Source organism: Lepisosteus platostomus, chromosome 3 (genome assembly GCF_059453375.1).
Source record: "Lepisosteus platostomus isolate fLepPlt1 chromosome 3, fLepPlt1.hap1, whole genome shotgun sequence".
Lineage (NCBI taxonomy): Eukaryota > Metazoa > Chordata > Actinopteri > Semionotiformes > Lepisosteidae > Lepisosteus > Lepisosteus platostomus.
In genome coordinates this window covers 21,195,380-21,213,925 of record NC_142613.1, presented here as the reverse complement: position 1 = coordinate 21,213,925, position 18,546 = coordinate 21,195,380, and the positions used below count along the sequence as shown (strand labels likewise).

The 18,546-nt window shown below is 35.1% G+C and overlaps 1 protein-coding gene across 1 annotated transcript in view; it reads left to right on the top strand.

Annotated features, from left to right (window-relative positions):
• The window catches only part of ift172 (intraflagellar transport 172), a 48,897-nt gene that overhangs the window by 20,455 nt on the left and 9,896 nt on the right, over positions 1–18,546 (top strand). Inside the window, exons 23-38 of the mRNA XM_088624917.1 lie at positions 159–237; positions 636–756; positions 1,272–1,416; positions 2,496–2,585; positions 3,054–3,151; positions 4,241–4,376; positions 4,779–4,895; positions 6,730–6,872; positions 7,364–7,457; positions 7,705–7,769; positions 8,508–8,688; positions 8,958–9,067; positions 12,175–12,304; positions 13,028–13,126; positions 13,390–13,499; positions 15,235–15,298. Coding sequence (XP_088481043.1) covers positions 159–237; positions 636–756; positions 1,272–1,416; positions 2,496–2,585; positions 3,054–3,151; positions 4,241–4,376; positions 4,779–4,895; positions 6,730–6,872; positions 7,364–7,457; positions 7,705–7,769; positions 8,508–8,688; positions 8,958–9,067; positions 12,175–12,304; positions 13,028–13,126; positions 13,390–13,499; positions 15,235–15,298 — 1,782 coding nt within the window. The remainder of the gene's footprint in view (positions 1–158; positions 238–635; positions 757–1,271; positions 1,417–2,495; positions 2,586–3,053; positions 3,152–4,240; positions 4,377–4,778; positions 4,896–6,729; positions 6,873–7,363; positions 7,458–7,704; positions 7,770–8,507; positions 8,689–8,957; positions 9,068–12,174; positions 12,305–13,027; positions 13,127–13,389; positions 13,500–15,234; positions 15,299–18,546) is intronic.

Here is an 18,546-nt window from a genome sequence, read left to right as displayed (position 1 = left end):
CCTGCAACCACTGCTTTAGCTCCAACCAAGAAGCAGTTGTGTTTTATTGTTTTTTGAGACTCTAACTTATTTGGTCTCTTTGCTTTTCAAAAGAACTGCCAAGACTCTCCTGACCTGACAGGTGAATTAATATTAAGATGACTTTTGTAAATTTGTAGGCTGGAGATCTGTTTGAAAAAATCAGAAACTACCAGCGAGCCCTTGACTGTTACCGCAAGGGGTTCGCCTTCAGAAAAGGTAAACAGTGTGCCAGCACAGACAGAGGAACATTTCTTACATTTTCATAACGAGATATACTGTATCTCACAATAGTTTTTAGGTAAATATTTAGAAATATTTTTTTTTTCTTTAGCCTTAGAAGTCTTTATTTTTTTTAATATGGTCCAACTGATCTGTTTTGTACACCTTACTTTTATGTATAGACAGACACTTTTGTTCTTTGGTGGCATTATTATTTAAAAAAAATAATTATACATATCCACCATTTAGAAGCTGTTATTAAACATGAATCATTTAATACCGTTTGTTTTATCATAGTTGCTAGAACATATGCCTGTTTTAGCTATTGAAGACTAATTTTGCTGTTTTGTGAAGAGAAGCTTTCACATTCACACTTCTATTGTGGTGTTTTGAAGCTGTGGAACTGGCTCGATTTGCTTTTCCTGCTGATGTTGTGAAGCTAGAAGAGGCATGGGGAGATTACTTGGTCCAGCAGAAGCAAATGGATGCTGCTATTAACCATTACATTGAAGCTGGGTGAGTCTCTCTGTGTGTTCTCTCTGAATGGACAAATTTAATAGGGTGACAGCACAAAGGGTTTGTAAAAAAGAGAGTGAACGTGGGCTTGTTTGGAGAATAACATGAATACTAATTTCTTCTATAATCAAATTCAGGTGCTGTTCATTACAATTCACAGTGATTTGCTCCCAGGGGCAGTTTTCAGTAGATAGTAGAGTGTATTTTCATTGCCTGTCTGCAGCTGAACAAAGCTCTTCTATCCTCAAGGTCCTGTCCAAGATATTTAATCTACTAGTGTTGATAATTGAGTGCTGCAGACCCTAACTAATCCAACAGTAAGGGGAAGCACTCTGACGATCTTCAAACACTCAGGGTCAAAAAGACTTCTTTTGAGTAAAACATTAAAATCTCACACATATACATATACCTTTCCTTCATTATTCCTTATAATGACTGGACTTTTTATCTGTGTTTTATAAATTAGTCTTATTTTTCATACCAAAATCTTTAATTCTGTTTTTTTTTCTTCCAAGTTGCTCATCAAAGGCAATTGAAGCAGCAATAGGGGCACGTCAATGGAAAAAAGCAGTCAATATTTTGGAACTGCAGGATGACAAGTCATCAATGAAGTACTATTTGAAGATAGCTCAGCACTATTCCTCCATTCAGGAGTATGAGGTAAGCTAAATTAGACGTGGACCCTCAGCTCTGGTTGCTGTAAATAAACGTTCTAAAATTAGTTTTCCTGTCTTCGTTTTTTTTCTGTGTCCCTTACAGTAGTATATGATTTCATAAACCTGAATTAAAAAAAGTATTTTGAAATGACTGCACTACAGTGAATAACTGATTTTATTGTTAAATGGGAAAAAAAGAATAAAGGTTCCCAAACCTATGCCTATTACATTTACCCCATTATTGTGCCTTCATGTTATTAAATGTTCAGGTTAGCTAGCATATTCAACACTAAGCTGAGAGCTGTGTTCCATCTCTGTTTGCTCCTGGTCAAGCTGTATTGGTAAAAATGCTTTTCAAGTGGTTTGCTTTATCGAGAAAATCTGATTAATGAAGGTTGGTTAACGGAGTTAAATGTAAGAATAAAACTGTTCCAGTGCAATGTTTCATCTGCAGTGGTGTGTAGCGTGTACTCATGACAAAGATCACAAATCATGGTTTCTAAATAGATTGAGTTGATTTCTACCATAGTGAAAGCTGCTGGAGGAAATGTGTGAGAGATTTTGTCACAACTTAATTTTGATGTAGACTTTGGGTGTAAAATGTATAAACAGTTCACTTGGAAACTCAGTACTTGTGCCTCACTAAAGAATATTCTGAACTTAACTTGCTACTTCCCCTTTATCCTTGAAATGATTGCCTTCTTTCAGGGTCTTACTGTGCCACTTTATTGGTTAGAGTCACAAGTCCATGACCAAGGAACCAAAGGAATTGAGCTTGGTCTGCAATCAAGGGGTTTCTTGGCTCACACAGTTAGACCATGCTGTCTTGCTTTCAAAAGTGCACAGTGTGTGCAAAACAATTACCTTCTGCAGTGTTTTGGGATTGGGGTTTTGCAGAACGGTCTGCTGGCAAATTGTTCTAAATAACAGGACTCATAAGTGTAAGTCTCTTGACAGTGTGAGAAAGCTTGCTGAATGTTAATGAATACATTACATTGAAATATAGCATATGTTTCTTTTTTATGTGCAGGAGCAAATTATAACTTCATGTAGCATGTGCCAATTTTATGTATTTAAATTTAGGTGGCAGAGCGCTTCTACATTAAAGGCGGGCATATTAAAGATGCTATTGATATGTACACTCTAGCTGGACAATGGGAACAAGCTCATAAGGTACCATATTATTTTCTGTTTTAAAAAAGCAACTTTTGGAATGACATTGGGGAGAGAAACAGGGGATGAGAGGGAAAACTGAAAAGATTCAGGACACAGCAGCAGCAGTAGTTAATGGACAGCACGATCCATTTAGATGCCTTCTGGGTGTTGAGCACCTAAGCACCCAAAGTATCAAAAGTATCAAACTCTCCCTACTTTACTACAGAGTTCAGTCTGTGTACTGATAAAGTATTTTAAAATATTTTTCTTGTATTTAGACTCAGTCTGTGAACTAACATGCTTTAACTAAGGTTTGCTGGCCAAGTATGGGCAGTCACAAAACATTTAAAAATGTAAAAAGGTTATGTCTTTTTCTGCATGCCTCTTGTGAACAGTTTCATTTCAGTGCTTTTTTGTGTACACTCCCATGGGGTATTCAAGGTGAGAAGAGTGTTGTAACGTTGGCTTTAATTGTAACCCCTGCAGCTGGCAGTGAAGTGTATGACGCAAGAGGACGTCTCTGCTCTGTATATCAGCAGGGCTCAAGAGCTGGAAAAACAGGGAAAATACAAAGATGCTGAGAGGTAAATTGAAGGATATGATATTTCTAAGACTAATTTTTTATTTTTGGTTTATATTATCATTAGAAAATGCAGGTATGAAATACACTGTACAGTGGTATTTACAGAAACAATATATAAAAGTTTTGGCAAGGTGCTCTGTTTGTCAATCACTCTTATCTAATTGACCCCTCCAGCTACTACAGTATATTCTATATAACAAGGGTCTTGGAATGAATACTTAGAGCTTAAAAACAAAACTGACAATTCCTACTATAATCATATTGAACGACTGGACCAAATCAAAATAGTGATTGCTTCAACCACTTCAAGACAGATCTTCTTTAAAATTGAATTGGCTCCTCTTTAGGCTATATGAAGGTATATTTCAGGAAAATCCTTCCATCCATTATAAAGTAATCATAGCAATGGGAAACCTTCAAGAGAAATGAGCTGCAGTGCCAGGCTATGGGATGGGATGAAAGGTAAAAGATAAATTCCTCTTATGGTCTTTTGAAATGTGGCTGGTACTGGTAGCATTATAAAATTTCAATTTAATAGAACGTGCAGTTCGAGAGATACGATAATGCTGACTAATATAAATCCTTCTAGAGAAGACTGGGTTCTTCACTTAGAGGAATAAAATAGCAACCTCTACAGACTTGGAAAACGTTAGAAATAAAATTGCTATTATATATCAAAATGTTGCTATAGACTTTGACAATGGAATTTACTTCTGTCTTATTGTGTTCATTTTAATGTAATATAATTTAAATTTTGTAATGCAAATATCTTCTGTTTTTGTATTATAAAATATAACATATTCCATAACATAAAATATAAAATATATTCCATGTTAACATTTCAATATTAAAACTACAGATGATAATTACCCTAATTTTTCTGCTCATTCCAGATAAAAGGATGAATTCCTGTCCTTTTTAAGTTTAAGTCATATTTTTAAATTTCAGATACATTTTTCTCTCTTTGTTCAATAAAGTCCTTAGCAATTTATTGAATTAAATTGCCCAGGACAGTATGAAAATGATTTTGTTGTTGTGTTTCAGTATTTCATTTCTGGAATTGGAAATAACACCGTTATGTTCTTCATAGGCTTTTTGCGACTGTGGATGAACCAGATTTAGCCATAACAATGTACAAGAAAAACAAAATGTATGATGATATGATCCGTTTGGTTGCAAAACATCACAGAGACCTGCTAACAGAGACGCATCTGCATCTGGCTAAGGTAGGAGGATTCTTCATTTAGTTTGTACATTTGCTAAACATTCTGCAATATTTATTGCATCTTAGCAGAGGTGTAAAATAGTGAATCATAGTTAAATTCATGTACAATAGGCAAAATGTGTAAATGTATACTTGGTCCTTTAGAAGATGCTATTATCTTTATTATTTGCAGGGACCCATAGCTGGACTACAACAGCTTCTGTAGAGTCACTTACAATAGGACCTGAGTCTTATTTCTTCTCCAAAATATAAGTAAAAAATAGGAAGGTTCACCCTCAGGTGGTAAATAGCAAAGAAAGCATATATACAAGAAAATTTGCATCTTGAAGACATTTTACTTCCACCAATACACTGAGGTTTAAATGCGTTTTTACATTGTGTCTGAGAATTTGATCTTTTCAAGGAATTGGAAGGAGAATCCAGGTTTCAGGAAGCTGAATATCACTTCTTGGAGGCCAAGGAATGGAAGGCAGCAGTGAACATGTACAGAGTCAATGACATGTGGGATGAAGCTTACAGGGTATGTCTAAGTATTACTTCTGTCATCCCACAAATCAAAATTTAAAATCATTTTCTGTTTTGTTTAGTGCATTTTCACCATTTGAAAGAGATTTTCAGTCAGAGCACTTTGTGACACTTTGTGTTCAGTGAAAAGGTTCAGAAGTTAATCACATTCTAGATAGATGGTAAAATTTAGTTTACAGTTAATGTAAATGAAATAATATGGGACTAATTTCAAGCTATTTAAATTTTCAAGTTTCACTGCAAGAAATACTGCTTGTTTCAATAACCTGTACTTTAGGGTTGCTCAATAGGGGAAAGGCTGTACTGATCAGTATGAAGCTAGAAAACAGTGTCTCAGCGGTAGTAGAGAGAGTAAGGAGTTAACAGAAAGTGTGTTTTCTGTTTAGATTAGAAACAGAAAAAGCTAAATAAGTCACTTACAGGTGAAAAAGAATGGCTATAAAGAATGAGATTTAAGAAAGTCAAACTTCACACAACATTTATATAATAATTGGTTTTAGAATGGATGCAAATAGGTGTTTGACACTCGTGGAAAAAAATGTTTTGTAAACATTCTATGCATGTATATTTTTAGATCCATCTACTAGAGTTTAATCATTTGCACCTTTTATATTACTATCCTTCCTGGAGGAGTATGAGTTAAAGAAAATCTGAAAGGTTTCAAGTCAAAGTACTGTAAACAGTAACAAGAACCCGACCTTTGTAAAAAAGATAGTTAGTTTGACACTGCTGTTGTTTTGTAGTTGGTCATAGTTATCAGTACAATGTCACAGCAGTGTTGTGTATTGAACAGCTTTATCCAGACTTTGGCCTGTTCAATGTCGAAGAAGCAATTGACAGAATAACACTATGACACCAATTCTGAGATGAGTGTGTAAGCTTTGGCACCCTGCATGCCTTTTCTTTTATTTGCTCATCCTTTTGTATGACTTTTTCAATATATCCTGACTCCATACAGCGTTACTACTGGAAATGGCCACTAAAGCAAAACAAAACTGCACAGAAGCTGGAATCTATAAAGTGATCACCATTCACATCAGGAAATGTGTGGGTCACATACAATGTGTCTGCCTAAGTTAAGAATTGAACAAATAAATAAAAACCTTCAGTAAAGTCAGGTCCACTTTGAACTTTATGAAACCACCTTTACTTACAGAAGGTTTTATTTAATTTCTGTGATAAAGGTATAAGCTTAAAACTCAAGGCCATGGAAAGGCAATAGAATCTTACAGTATTAAAACCTCCAAAACAAAATGGATAAATTTTGTAATGTGTTCACACAATGGTGGTGTCCTGCATTAACATGTCTCAAAATACAGCATCGTCCTGTATTTGTGTGCAGCTAAGTTGTATTTGATTCCCAGAATTATTCATTCTTCATAACAGTAATTGTGAACATAAAACTAAATGTACCAAATAATTATAAAAATAGTAATAAAGAAAAAGTTGTGCTTAATAAATGTTCTAAAACCTCAGAAACCCAATTTTCTTGTTGTTGAGTTATAGGCAAATTCGTAATCTAATTCCTTATTTATGTGGGGGGCAGTTTGTTGACTTGGACAATAAAGACCCAGAAACTTAATATTGGATGTTGTCCATTTACTATAAATGAACAATTCACTTGAAAATCTCAAAACAAGTGCGGGCCTTCAGTGGGCTTGTAACTTTGTCCTTTGCCTGAGCCCACTCACCCTCCTGCTCATTAAAACCCACACAAACATACTCTTCTCCCTGTATCTCAAGGCGTTATCAAATGCCATCAGAGGAAGAAGCAAAGCAGCGGTAGCATATTTATTACGCCTGCTCCTCACTGTTCCTGTGTTTGGCAGGTGGCGAAAGCCCATGGGGGAGCAAATGCCCACAAGCAGGTGGCTTACCTGTGGGCGAAGAGCCTAGGAGGAGAGGCTGCTGTGAAACTGCTGAATAAGTTTGGGCTGCTGGACACCGCCATTGACTTTGCAGCTGATAACTGGTGAGCTTATATAAGCCTTTTTTTGGTTTGTGAGAAACAGAATAATTTAACACTATCAGCATTGCATTTTTCCTGTTTTTGCATTCCCAAAAGCAGCCTCGGTGTTCAAGAGCTCACAGCCTGATTAATACATTTAGAAAAACTGAAACCAGTCCTTCAGAATACCGCACCAATGTTCTTTCCCAGCAAAAAGATCAGATTTAAGTCTTTAGGTGTTTTTTTTTCTTGAAAGCTGTACTGCCATAGCAATAACACTGTACCCAAACAACTCGAGTCTTACCAAACAGATTTTAGGACATGTACTGTAAATAGTCAGAAATGTAATTGCATAAAAATGTACAATTAAACTTTCAAGAAGATTCAATTAGCTATAAGATCTTGTCTAGAAGCAAAACGACACTTTGCTAGTAAGATCTATTTGATGCATAACTGTTTATCATTTTTAAAAAGTACCTGTATTCTCATTATTTTAAAATCCCATTTCATTTCAGTTCATTTGACTTTGCATTTGAATTGGCACGACTCTCAATGAAGCACAAGATCCCAGATATCCACCTGAAGAATGCTATGTTCCTCGAGGATGAAGTATGATACTACCTCCCTTTACAAATTAATGATCATACTCTACTTAATCTGCATAACATTCAGGTGAAGCCTGGACTGTTCCATTTCCAATAAGGTTGTTCAATATGTTCGAAGACTCTTCTCTCATAGCATGTGGTTTTGTTTCTAAATAACATCACAAGATTTTACAAAAAAACTGACATTTATGTAAAATTTATACTACATGATGTATGAAATTAAGGTATTTCTGTGTATTTTTATTTTTAAGGGGAGATTTACAGAGGCTGAGACAGAATTTATAAAAGCTGGAAAACCAAAAGAAGCTGTATTAATGTAAGTAATACACTGGAGGACAGATGAAAGGTTTCCTGAAATAAACCGATGCTATCTCATATGGTTTTGTCTTCACTGGAGGTCTGGTTTATTCAAGCCATGAATGGCATTGTCGACATTACTTAAAATCCAGCCTGGAGCTTATAGTTTCTGAATATCTGTTTTTATTTATTTTTTAATGGTTTGCCAAACTGCCATATGGATGTAGACCTTTGAAAAGACTGATGTGTAAAATATAATGTCACTTCAGAAGGTAGATTGGATTCATTTTGTTTGTTTGTTTCAGCTAAGAATCACAACATATTTTTATTTTCATGTTCCCTTCTAATTTTGAATTGCAAATTCTTAAGCAATGTGTGGTTCACTGGGAAAATAATTGTACTGTGAAAACAACTACATGTGTCCACCAAAACATCTGCTATTACACCACTCTGATACAATTTCTTCTTACACTGCACAAAGTGAAGAAATAAGCAAATGTGGACTGCTGATATTCTCACCAATAACATTACAAACTACCAGCTTTGACCCCAACCAGGCCTGATGGATATCAGCCTGCCTAAGTTTAAACCATTAAACTCTGGACCGTAGGATCGAGTGTGGTCTCGTGTGTTGGTTTGTTCTCTCAGGATTTCTCATATGTATGTTGTTGATTTATGTTGTATTTATGTTGCAAGAGAGCCCAAATCAATTAATGCTGCATTGTAATGTACTGTATGTATTGGTGTTTTGCAAAAGGTATGTCCACAACCAGGACTGGAATAGTGCTCAGAGGGTGGCTGAAGCTCATGACCCAGACAGTGTGGGAGATGTGCTGGTGGGACAGGCCAAATTCGCCTTTGATCAGAAGGAATACCAGAAAGCAGAGGCCTTCCTTCTCAGAGCACAGAGACCAGAGATAGCCATCAAGTACTACAAAGTAAGAATGGCTTTGCTTTTAATGTAATCAGATATTAAGTACAAGGTTTCCACGTGGGTAGCTGTAAGCCATTGTGTCTTGCTTTAACTTTTTTGTAACTCATGTGTTTATGTTTTGAAAATAGATATTTGAAAAGCTATTCCTCAAAGATGAATGCTGTGGAATGTGGTTTCATTTCATTGTTAAAATGGCGTCTAGGCATATAGGCTATGTGATAAGCTCTAGCAGAGTCGTGGTTCTATAAATAGTTATTGTTTCCTCTATCTTAGGATGCGGAGATGTGGAGTGATGCTATGCGGATTTGCAAAGAGTATGTTCCAAATAAACTAGAACTCCTCCAAGAGGAATATGAGAAGGAGGCTGTGAAGAAAGGATCCAGGTGAGAAATAAAAACATTTCGCATTTCTCAGAGCTGTTATTATCAACTTTTATAGAAATAAAAAAGCTTTTCAATTCAGATTTCTAACAAAGATACTCATGAATTCATTAGATGTTTTTAACTTTTTGTTTTGATCTGCACACACTGCCTTGCCAAAGTATTTGCCCTTTCTAGTGATGCCCCATTTTGTTGAATTTAAAATTGTCTACACAATTTTCAAGTGAATATTTTAATTTATGGGCTCCAGATCCCCTGCGACTGAATTGGAAGCCATGATTCGAAAGTGGATGGCTAGGTTTATATTTTTAATTAAAACATCATTACTCAAACTGAACACTTTTATGAATGAAAGAAATTAAATGTCAACACAAACTGCCAAAAAATCAAATGCTTTTGACATGAATACCATTGTATGTACTAGACTGTTAAAAGTGCATTTAACATTCACCACTAATCTGTGGCACTAAGTAATCTATGAAGTTCCTTTATTAGAATATAGCTGCTTTTATCCTAAATTAAATCTGTAATGGGAACCTCATTAAAAGAAAGGCACTCACTGAGTCAGTCCCAGCAGATAACCTTCCTGTTTTTTAATGACCTGTGGGGAAAACATCAAAAGGTCTTACAAAATAAAAATCATTTTGCATAGTCTATAGAGCTCAGAAGTTTATTTCTGTTCTTGTGTACCATCTGACATGTACAACTGGGAACTCTTTGCCACATGGACCCAGCAAAAATGACACTTTATGCAACTCTATTCACTTATTAAACATCACGATCACAAAGTTAAGTATAGATGGGTAGATTCTCACAGGTATAGGGCTAAAAGTGTTTACATATACTGTAGCTGTTTTTTTATATTAAATACCTTTATTTGTGAAGATCCCCAATGTTTCCATCTGATTTTTTTTTTTGCATCATAGGGTACACCCATACGATCTCTAGGGCTGATGCAGCCATTCTAAATATACAGCCCAACAGAAAAAAATAGATAAGCTCAATAAAGAAAACAAGTAGCAAAAATTGCATACGGATCTGTACATACAGATGCAGCCATTCAAAATGCATGGTACAAACCCGTACCGCACGCAACTACGCATGAGCCACCGCGCCATACGTGATTGGCTGGCCAAAATGACCAACATTCACAGAAAAGGTTAAAACAATCAATTTTCACAAAGTATATAAACGTACAGCAATATGGTCAGAAGGGGCACATAAAAACGTTTCTGAAATAACCACATGTAAGACTTTGATGCTTAAAATGTTTAGGGAGAAATGGAATACTGGTGTGTATTTTTTCTTTAAACTACCAAGACCAGCCATATACAGTACAGTTTACATAATATGTTTATGTTCCTCAATTAATATATTTTATGATATAAGGCATGGTGAATCGGAGATTCTCAAGACTTACTTTGTATGATTGGAAACGAATATGTGATCGGATCAACGAAATGCTGTGGTGTTACTTTTTGTCAATGAAAAAATAAAGTATTTTCTTCTACAAAGACGCTTACAAAGAATGTGGACCAGGGTAATACTTTGAGTTTACAGCTTGTCCAAGGTCATTCATTATTAATACTTTAAGTAATATCTTCGGTAAAGACTTTGATGCATAAAATATTTCTGAATAATTAAAATATTAAAGGTGGTAGGTTGTGTGCTTTTGTCCAACTAAGCAATCTTGCTTTCATAAAATATACCAACAATGTATAATGATTAACATGCTCTAATACACAGTTGAAATTTAAAAGTCTAAAGAGTATACAACTTAAATTCGTAATTGAATAAAGATTGTCCCTCAGCAGTGATCGGGATTCGAAACCGGGTGTTTTCTGGTGATGGCTCAAATGCTGTACATGAGAGATGAAGCTTTATTAGCTCCACCTGGCGGTTTTACCAGGTGATTCCGGATACTACTAACATAATATAATTTGCATACGGTAAAGCACGGTATGGCGCAAAATGATGCGTTATGATGCATTTTGATTGACACGCCCACCGCGTTGTACCACAGAGTACCCTGCTCGTTTTGAATGGCTGCATCTGTATAACTAGGTGCACTGTTTTTCTTTCTCCAATATTTGTTCAACTGCTGAATGGATAGTCACGTCAAATATGCATTTCCTCCTTTCAGGAAGAGCAGCGAGGATGTTTCATCGTGGAAATTACAGGCATTTTTTATATCATTTAAAATTGCGCCCCAGCAATAATTATTATAATCAATTTTCGAACCGCTTCTTCCAGTTCATGGTCATGGAGCTGGAGCCTATCCTGGCAAGCAACGAGCGCAAGGCAGGGTACACCCTGAAGGGGGGATACCTGTCCAGTTCAGGCATAAATACAGATACACACACTCATGCCTAGGGTCAGTTTTCCCAGAAGCCAATCAAGCTGCCAGTATGTTTTTGAACTGTGGGAGGAAACCAGAGCACCAGGAGGAAACACAACAAACACATACAAACTCCACGCAGATAGCACATCAGGTCTGGAATTGAACCCAGGGCCCTAGTGCTGCAAGCTAACCACAGTGTCCCCATGCTGCCAGATTTTCTGTTTATACAATATATTAATTTCTTATGATCTTAATTATAATATCTAATATTATTTTGATAGTATTATATAAGAGATCACACTGTTGTCTTTACACTTTTACACATGAATAAGCTACATGATTACTAGAGCATATATATCAGTTTTCCATCAAGGTGTTCTGTAATGTTTGTTAATGGTTGTTAAGCTGTGGTAGCATGTGCAGCATTAAAAGCACTAAAGTTGAGTGGGCATATCATATCCATTGAGTGCTTCTATAAATGCTCATGTAATCATGATTTTTTTTTATAGTGGGCCTTCATTAACAATAACCGTGTCTTTTTCTTTTTCCTAGACTAACATTTTTTTCCAATTTATAAATTTAGAGGATATGCATCCGTTATATGTGTAAATTTAATGACTGATTTTAGAGGTTAGTTTTGTTCTGTATGTAGATGCATTACATCTCTATTATTTAATGGAAAGGCCTATAAATGCGTTTGATTTCTGATCAACGTGTAGAAATGTAGAGTACAGTCTTGTGTTGCTTAGTGGCTGTTTGTGTTACACAGGGGCATTGAAGGAATGGTGGAGCAAGCCCGTGAGTGGGAGCAGTCAGGGGAGTACGCCAGGGCAGTGGAGTGCTATCTAAAAGTCAAAGACACCAACAACACACCTCTCTTAGAAAAATGCTGGATGAAGGTAAAACCTGTGAAACTTTCTTTGTAAATGAATGAATGATTCACTCTTTACCTTTTAGTCCTTTCCATTTTAAAATAGCCAAATCTATTTAATCAGATGATAAACAACTTTTTTATTTTGAGAGAAAAAAGTGAAATTGTAAGTATAAGTACACATTAAGGTTTAATGGGCTAATAGAGGAGATGGGGTGTCCATTATTGTTGAATGTCCAACAAATTACATCTTTTCAGATCACAAAAAACAGCATATACTATTCTGGGTATTCTGACTTGATTTTTGACAATTGCAGTAAAATTTCTTATGCACCTTTTTTATTAGAAATATACAAATATACCTTTATTTCATGGTTCATTAATATACTGTATAATATTTATTAAAGCATATAAAATACAAACACCACCAATCATAAGCAATTGACCTACCCCCATAGGGCACCATTGATATTCCTGAATTGTAAACCAATGTAGTAATTATTTTTACCTTGTTTTATTAACATTTCCCCCTTTCTGGAGGGAAAGGCCAGTATTTCTGATTTTACAAAATTGCCCTTTTGTCCATTTTGCAGATTTTGTGCATTAAATCTGAAGTCTGTTAAAGCGAATTCCATTAAACTGAGGGTTCATTGTAGTCATTAATCGATTTTTAGTTTTTTTTTGCCAAGTAGAATTCAGTTCTTGTTGGCTTTTGTTTATATTGTGCATATGGAATATTTTGTTATTCTAGGCTGCTGAGCTGGCGATTAAGTTCCTCACTCAGGAAAAGGCAATGGATGTGATTCATATGGTTGGGCCACGACTTGTTCAGATACGCAAGTACAGTGCGGTGTGTATGCTTTAAATTCTAATTACTGGCTTGCCTTAGATTGCTACAGTGAATAGATTTCATATCACATACATTTATAGTAAATCAATTAAATTAATTATTTTTCTCTTTCGTTCACTGTGTGTAGTTACTCGTAATGGCCATATTACAATATATTCGTTTGTTTTTCCAAAATGACATTTTGCATCACATTTTTTACCTGTTCATTACCATGCATCAAACTCCAGAGTTCCTACTGAAATTCGAAAGTCTTTTTTTTTCAGGCTGCCGAGCTTTACCTTAACATAGACCTCATTAAGGAAGCTATAGATGCATTTATTGAAGGAGAAGAATGGAACAAAGCCAAGAGAGTAGCCAAGGAACTTGACCCGAGGTAGGCTCTTCTCCTCATTTTCATGCTAACAAAGATAGACAATTAGAGATAGTCATTGGTGCACCATTATGTAAGATGTTTTTGCTTGAGACTTTACCTGCACAGTAATTAGAATGTATTATTATGACATGTATTAATGATACTACTGCAATGCTAAAACACATATCTTGTATATTATTAGTAAGTTAAAATCATGTTAACTTTGATAATCAATTTCTTGTAATACTCTGCATTTTTCTCTAAAAAAGTTTTACATTAATATCACTGTGTTCACTGAATTTTAAAATATCGTAATGATCATAAATTTAATCCTGTGTGAATTTGCAGACAATAACTAAGAGGACTGAGCAAATAAATCTTATCCTCAGCCGTACTGTAGATCAAACTAATTTTAGAATCAATCTAATTAAAATATTTACTTTTGAAGTTGCCATAACATAATTTTGTTATATACATCCAAAAAACCCACTTTTGTGTAGGCCAATTGAGTTATGAGCAGTGAATTTTCGATGATCACATTTATATTTTGCCAGGTCTGATATAAAATTTATTTTAAACACATTCTGTAAGTATTGCATTTCTCTGCATTAAACACAGTAGACTATTGCACCCCTTCAGAAAGAAGATTCTGCATGTGTGTTTGTTTAGTTCAAGTGGTTGGAGAGAAGTTTTCATGACTGATAAGCAAATAGCTTTCTCCTGTTATCACCTCCAAGTTGAGTGGGTGAGAGTTATCTCTTCACTTAGCATGGGAGAGAAAAATCTTCAGTCACACCCTAAGAAAGAACCCTAGTGTCTGTGGTAAACTTCACACCTCTGGATAATTGTTAGACTATGTGAATTAAATAAATTATTTTTAATTACAAAAGAGTGACTGAAGCTCTGTCCTCTGGAAAAATATTCTTTATAGTGCGTATTTTTAACATAGATGTAGATGACAGATTATCAGTGTCAAATGTGAGCAAGGTGGACCAAGCAGGGTGCCAAAGGTACTCTGGAGGTAGACCAGAAATAAATATTTTAGAAATTAAGTCAAAATGTCTTGAAGTGGCTTGAAGCAGAACACTTTGGTTGGAACAGTGTAGCTTTTTGAAACTCACTCAATTTTTTTTTAACTGGCATTTGGCAGACTAGCAAATAACTCTGCTCAATGTATGTAAAGAATCATTTTAAAACAGTATTGTGGATTTGACACTTACTTATACTGTGTGGCTTGGACAATCATAGATGTACCTGTGATGCTGGAAGTCCTCTCAATTCCAATTTGCAATTCCAAATTGCACTTAGCTTAAGTACCTTTCTACTTGTCTGATGGTAGTAGCCAACTAGTCCATGTGAACGGGCTTGCCCAAGAAGTCAGCTACAAAAATTCCAAATAAAAATGGACAAAAGTCCAAAATTAAAATAAAACTTTTTATGATATCTCAAAAGCAAGTGATAATTATTGTCTTAAGGTTAAATCCGAACTTTGAGTTACCCTGCAACCACAATTCTAGAGACCCAATAAATTTTTGCAAGTTTCCAATGGGTTGAGGCATTTTAAGAGCTACTAGGGTAGTGAAGTGTGCTCTAAATTAAGGGTCTCAAAACCCTCAATTTCATATGCAGTAATGTACACCCTGTTAAAGCCAGTTGCTGAAGTGTCATGGTCTTCAAAATATCAGGCACCGTGTTATTCTAGTAAAAAGACCCTGTTCCTCTCTCACTGTTTTTCTTTTGTATTTGTTTTTTGTAGGTATGAGGACTACGTGGATCAAAAGTACAAAGAACATTTAAAAAATCAAGGGAAAGTGGACTCAGTAGGTACTTTTTTATTAGATCTTATGCAGAGGAAAAGAGTGACAAATACAGTTTATCATTGCAGCTTGCAAGGGTTTCAAATTGAGTTTCAAAGTAACTTAAAATTTCTACTCCATCTCTTTATATTACAGTATATACAATCATGGATTTAAGTCTAAATATTATTTACATGTACAGTATTACTTTAATAAAAAAATAACCAAAACAGTGCAACTTTTGTTATACTATCTTAAGTCACATTACCTAAAACATAACAAATAACAGTATTATTTTATTGGGACATAATACGTTGTAAGTGGGGTCCCTCACTATTGATTCCTATTTCTGGACACACGTATAAACTATAGATAATGTTGTATATCACTGTATAATTATAACACAGTAGAATATAGTAAATATCTAAACAATAAAAATATTAAACAAATATCAAAACAAATTCCTTCTTTAGATTAGTAAAATGCTTTATTTGCACATATAGTAGGTGGATAGGTGTCCAAAGTCTCTTATTTATTTTCAATTATTTCATGATTCACATTCTAAGATCTGTGTTTTTTATTCTTCAGTGTTTTTTTACCAATTCTAACACACTATTGCATGAAAAGTTACTTACAGAGGCATGAGGCCACTGTGTCTCATTGGTACAGTCTGAATTTTCTTTTTGAAACAATATTAAGACCCATGGATCAATATTCTGCAGGATTTCAACAGCAGCTGTCCTTGGCAGGGAAAAGGGATAAAATAAGTATTCAAATTGTAAATATGCACACCTATCCCTCGATTTAAAAATACCCGATTTTGTGAATTTTCACTATACCAAATCATGCATTAATAATATCTGTTTTTCGCATTTACAAAGAGATATTCATTACAACTGCACTGCGACATTTCCTTTGTAGCTGATGATTAAAACATGACATCCGATAACACAGTTCCTCAGTGCACCTGCATTCTTAGAATGTTTTTCTCTATTTATCTTGTCTATTTATTGTAAACTAGTGTACTAGAATAAATGGGGTAATTATCATAAACAGGCAGTGGTGTTCTTACATTGACAATTCAGCTCTTGGTCAGTGTAAAATTAAGTAAGATTGGAATTTTCTAGATCTTTTAAATTAATCACAAGTAAATTCTAATGTATTTCATTTTCAGCTGAAGAATTTTCATTGTATGAGCAGTTTTCAAGAACGAAGTTCATCTATAAATTGAGGGTTGCGTGTATTCGGTTAGGTTTTTAAGGCTAGAGCTAAATTCAGTCACTTGCACTGTAGGCCAATAACATGTTCGAGGTCAGGGCCAAAGATATATTCTGGGAAGCGGTAACCCTAGGTCTTCCAGCTTGCTTCCACATTGCCCTCTTGTGGTGGAGGGGAGTCTCCTCATCCATTTAAATACACTGTGTCTATCCATAAATCACAAAGTTTATGCTATTATTCTTAGAAAAATAGAAAAGACAAAAAATCTCTATATATTTTGTGGTGTGGAAAATGGCTATTTTTAATATCGTTGTGTGCATATGTGTGAAAAATGAGGTTTCTCTTTTAAAATTCACTGTCTGTAGTAAAAATAGGGATGAGCTTCCAAGGTAAAAGGCAGACTCTAAGGCCACTTAGATTTTCTAACAGAACTCAGTGGTGATAGTCCTTTGCTGTCCTTATGTCAAGGGGAGGGAAAAAAGAAACCTGTGCCTTAGTTTATTCCTTGGACTGTGTGCAGAGTCATTTTTTTACACTGGGCACAAACAAACGGCTAAACGGGTTCTGTGCCAGGTGGTTCTAGGAGTCAGATGGAAACTGACCACTCTGAAGACCTCCAGTGGCTGCCAGAGATTCCTGCCATAGAAACTAGCACTATGCCAAAAACATGCAGTGAAATCAGTGCAGATGTAGCCAAACCTGGACAAGCCCCTAAATGTATTATGAGTTCCAGTGATACAAGCGTGGAATTGCCATCACAATAAGGATATTGAGAGGATGCGGTTAGTTTCAGTGCTTTTGTTGCCCTTTGGTTATTAAAACTAACAAATTGACTTTAGTGTTACAGACAAAATAAAATAACCTCTTCTAAAACATCATCTTATTTGTAACTGAAACGAACTGAGAATAAGCATTGTTACTAGCTGTGCCACTACGTAAGACTAGCATTGTATATATTTATAGAAAACATTAAAAACACTTATCACATAGAACATATTATAGTATAATGAACTGCCAGAGTTTTGCAAGGATTTAATGTTATTTGCAGCAGATAAATTATTACCAACCTGTAAATAAAACATATCGAGACCGTTTCAGTGCTTTTTTTGATCCTCATTTATTTAAAGTTTATTATTATTTAAGAGTGTTCCTCTGTCTGCCCTCCTAATGGAACGTTTCCATCCTGACTGTTGCAAATGGAAGGAAGAGCTGGACACATTCAGCATTACCATACCATAATTCCTATTTTATTTACACCTTATGTTTGCAACTCATTGTACTCCTTTATTTAACTGGATCCTATTTTTTAAAATTCTTTTATGAGACACTCTCTTTTCCCTTAGGTTACTGTTTTTTTAGCTTTTGACTTATTCACCTTTTGGGATAAATTTGTTCTCTGTTTCATGCAAAATCTGTTTAATCTGTTGCAATTAATTTTCTCTGCCTCACTCTGTCTTGATTGTTTGAAAAATTAGATCTGTACATGCATTTCGTCTTGTAGGTATCCTGACAAACAGTCATTAACCAAACAAGAAAACTAAGAACTTCAGAAAACAGTTGTTAACCATATCTACCATTTCAGTTTCTGCTGCTGATATTCCTGTGGGTCTTTTCTCGGTTTATTAAAGAAAGTTGAAGTCTCCCATTAAAACTACTTCTCCTTCTTTTGCACATAAATTCTTAATTTCATTACACAGTATAGAATTCTTATCACCATCTGCATTTTGTGGTCTACAATATAGCAGATTTCTAACACTATACCTTTGGAATGGTTTAATGAGTTTGACAGAAATATGTTCAGAAGCTCTTGATTCCTCTAGTTTAGGTTCTTGAACCTGAATTGCTCTTTTCAATAAATAGTGCTACAGATCTCCTCAGGCTTTTCTGTCTGTTCAGAATAGGGTTTACACACTAATCTAACATTGCTCACCATCATTTTCAGTTAGCCAGATTTCTGTGATTACATTAACATCATTAGGCTACCTGCTAATGTGGTAACTTCTATCTCATCTAATTTGTTTCTGATAATCATAGCATTTACGTATACAAATTAA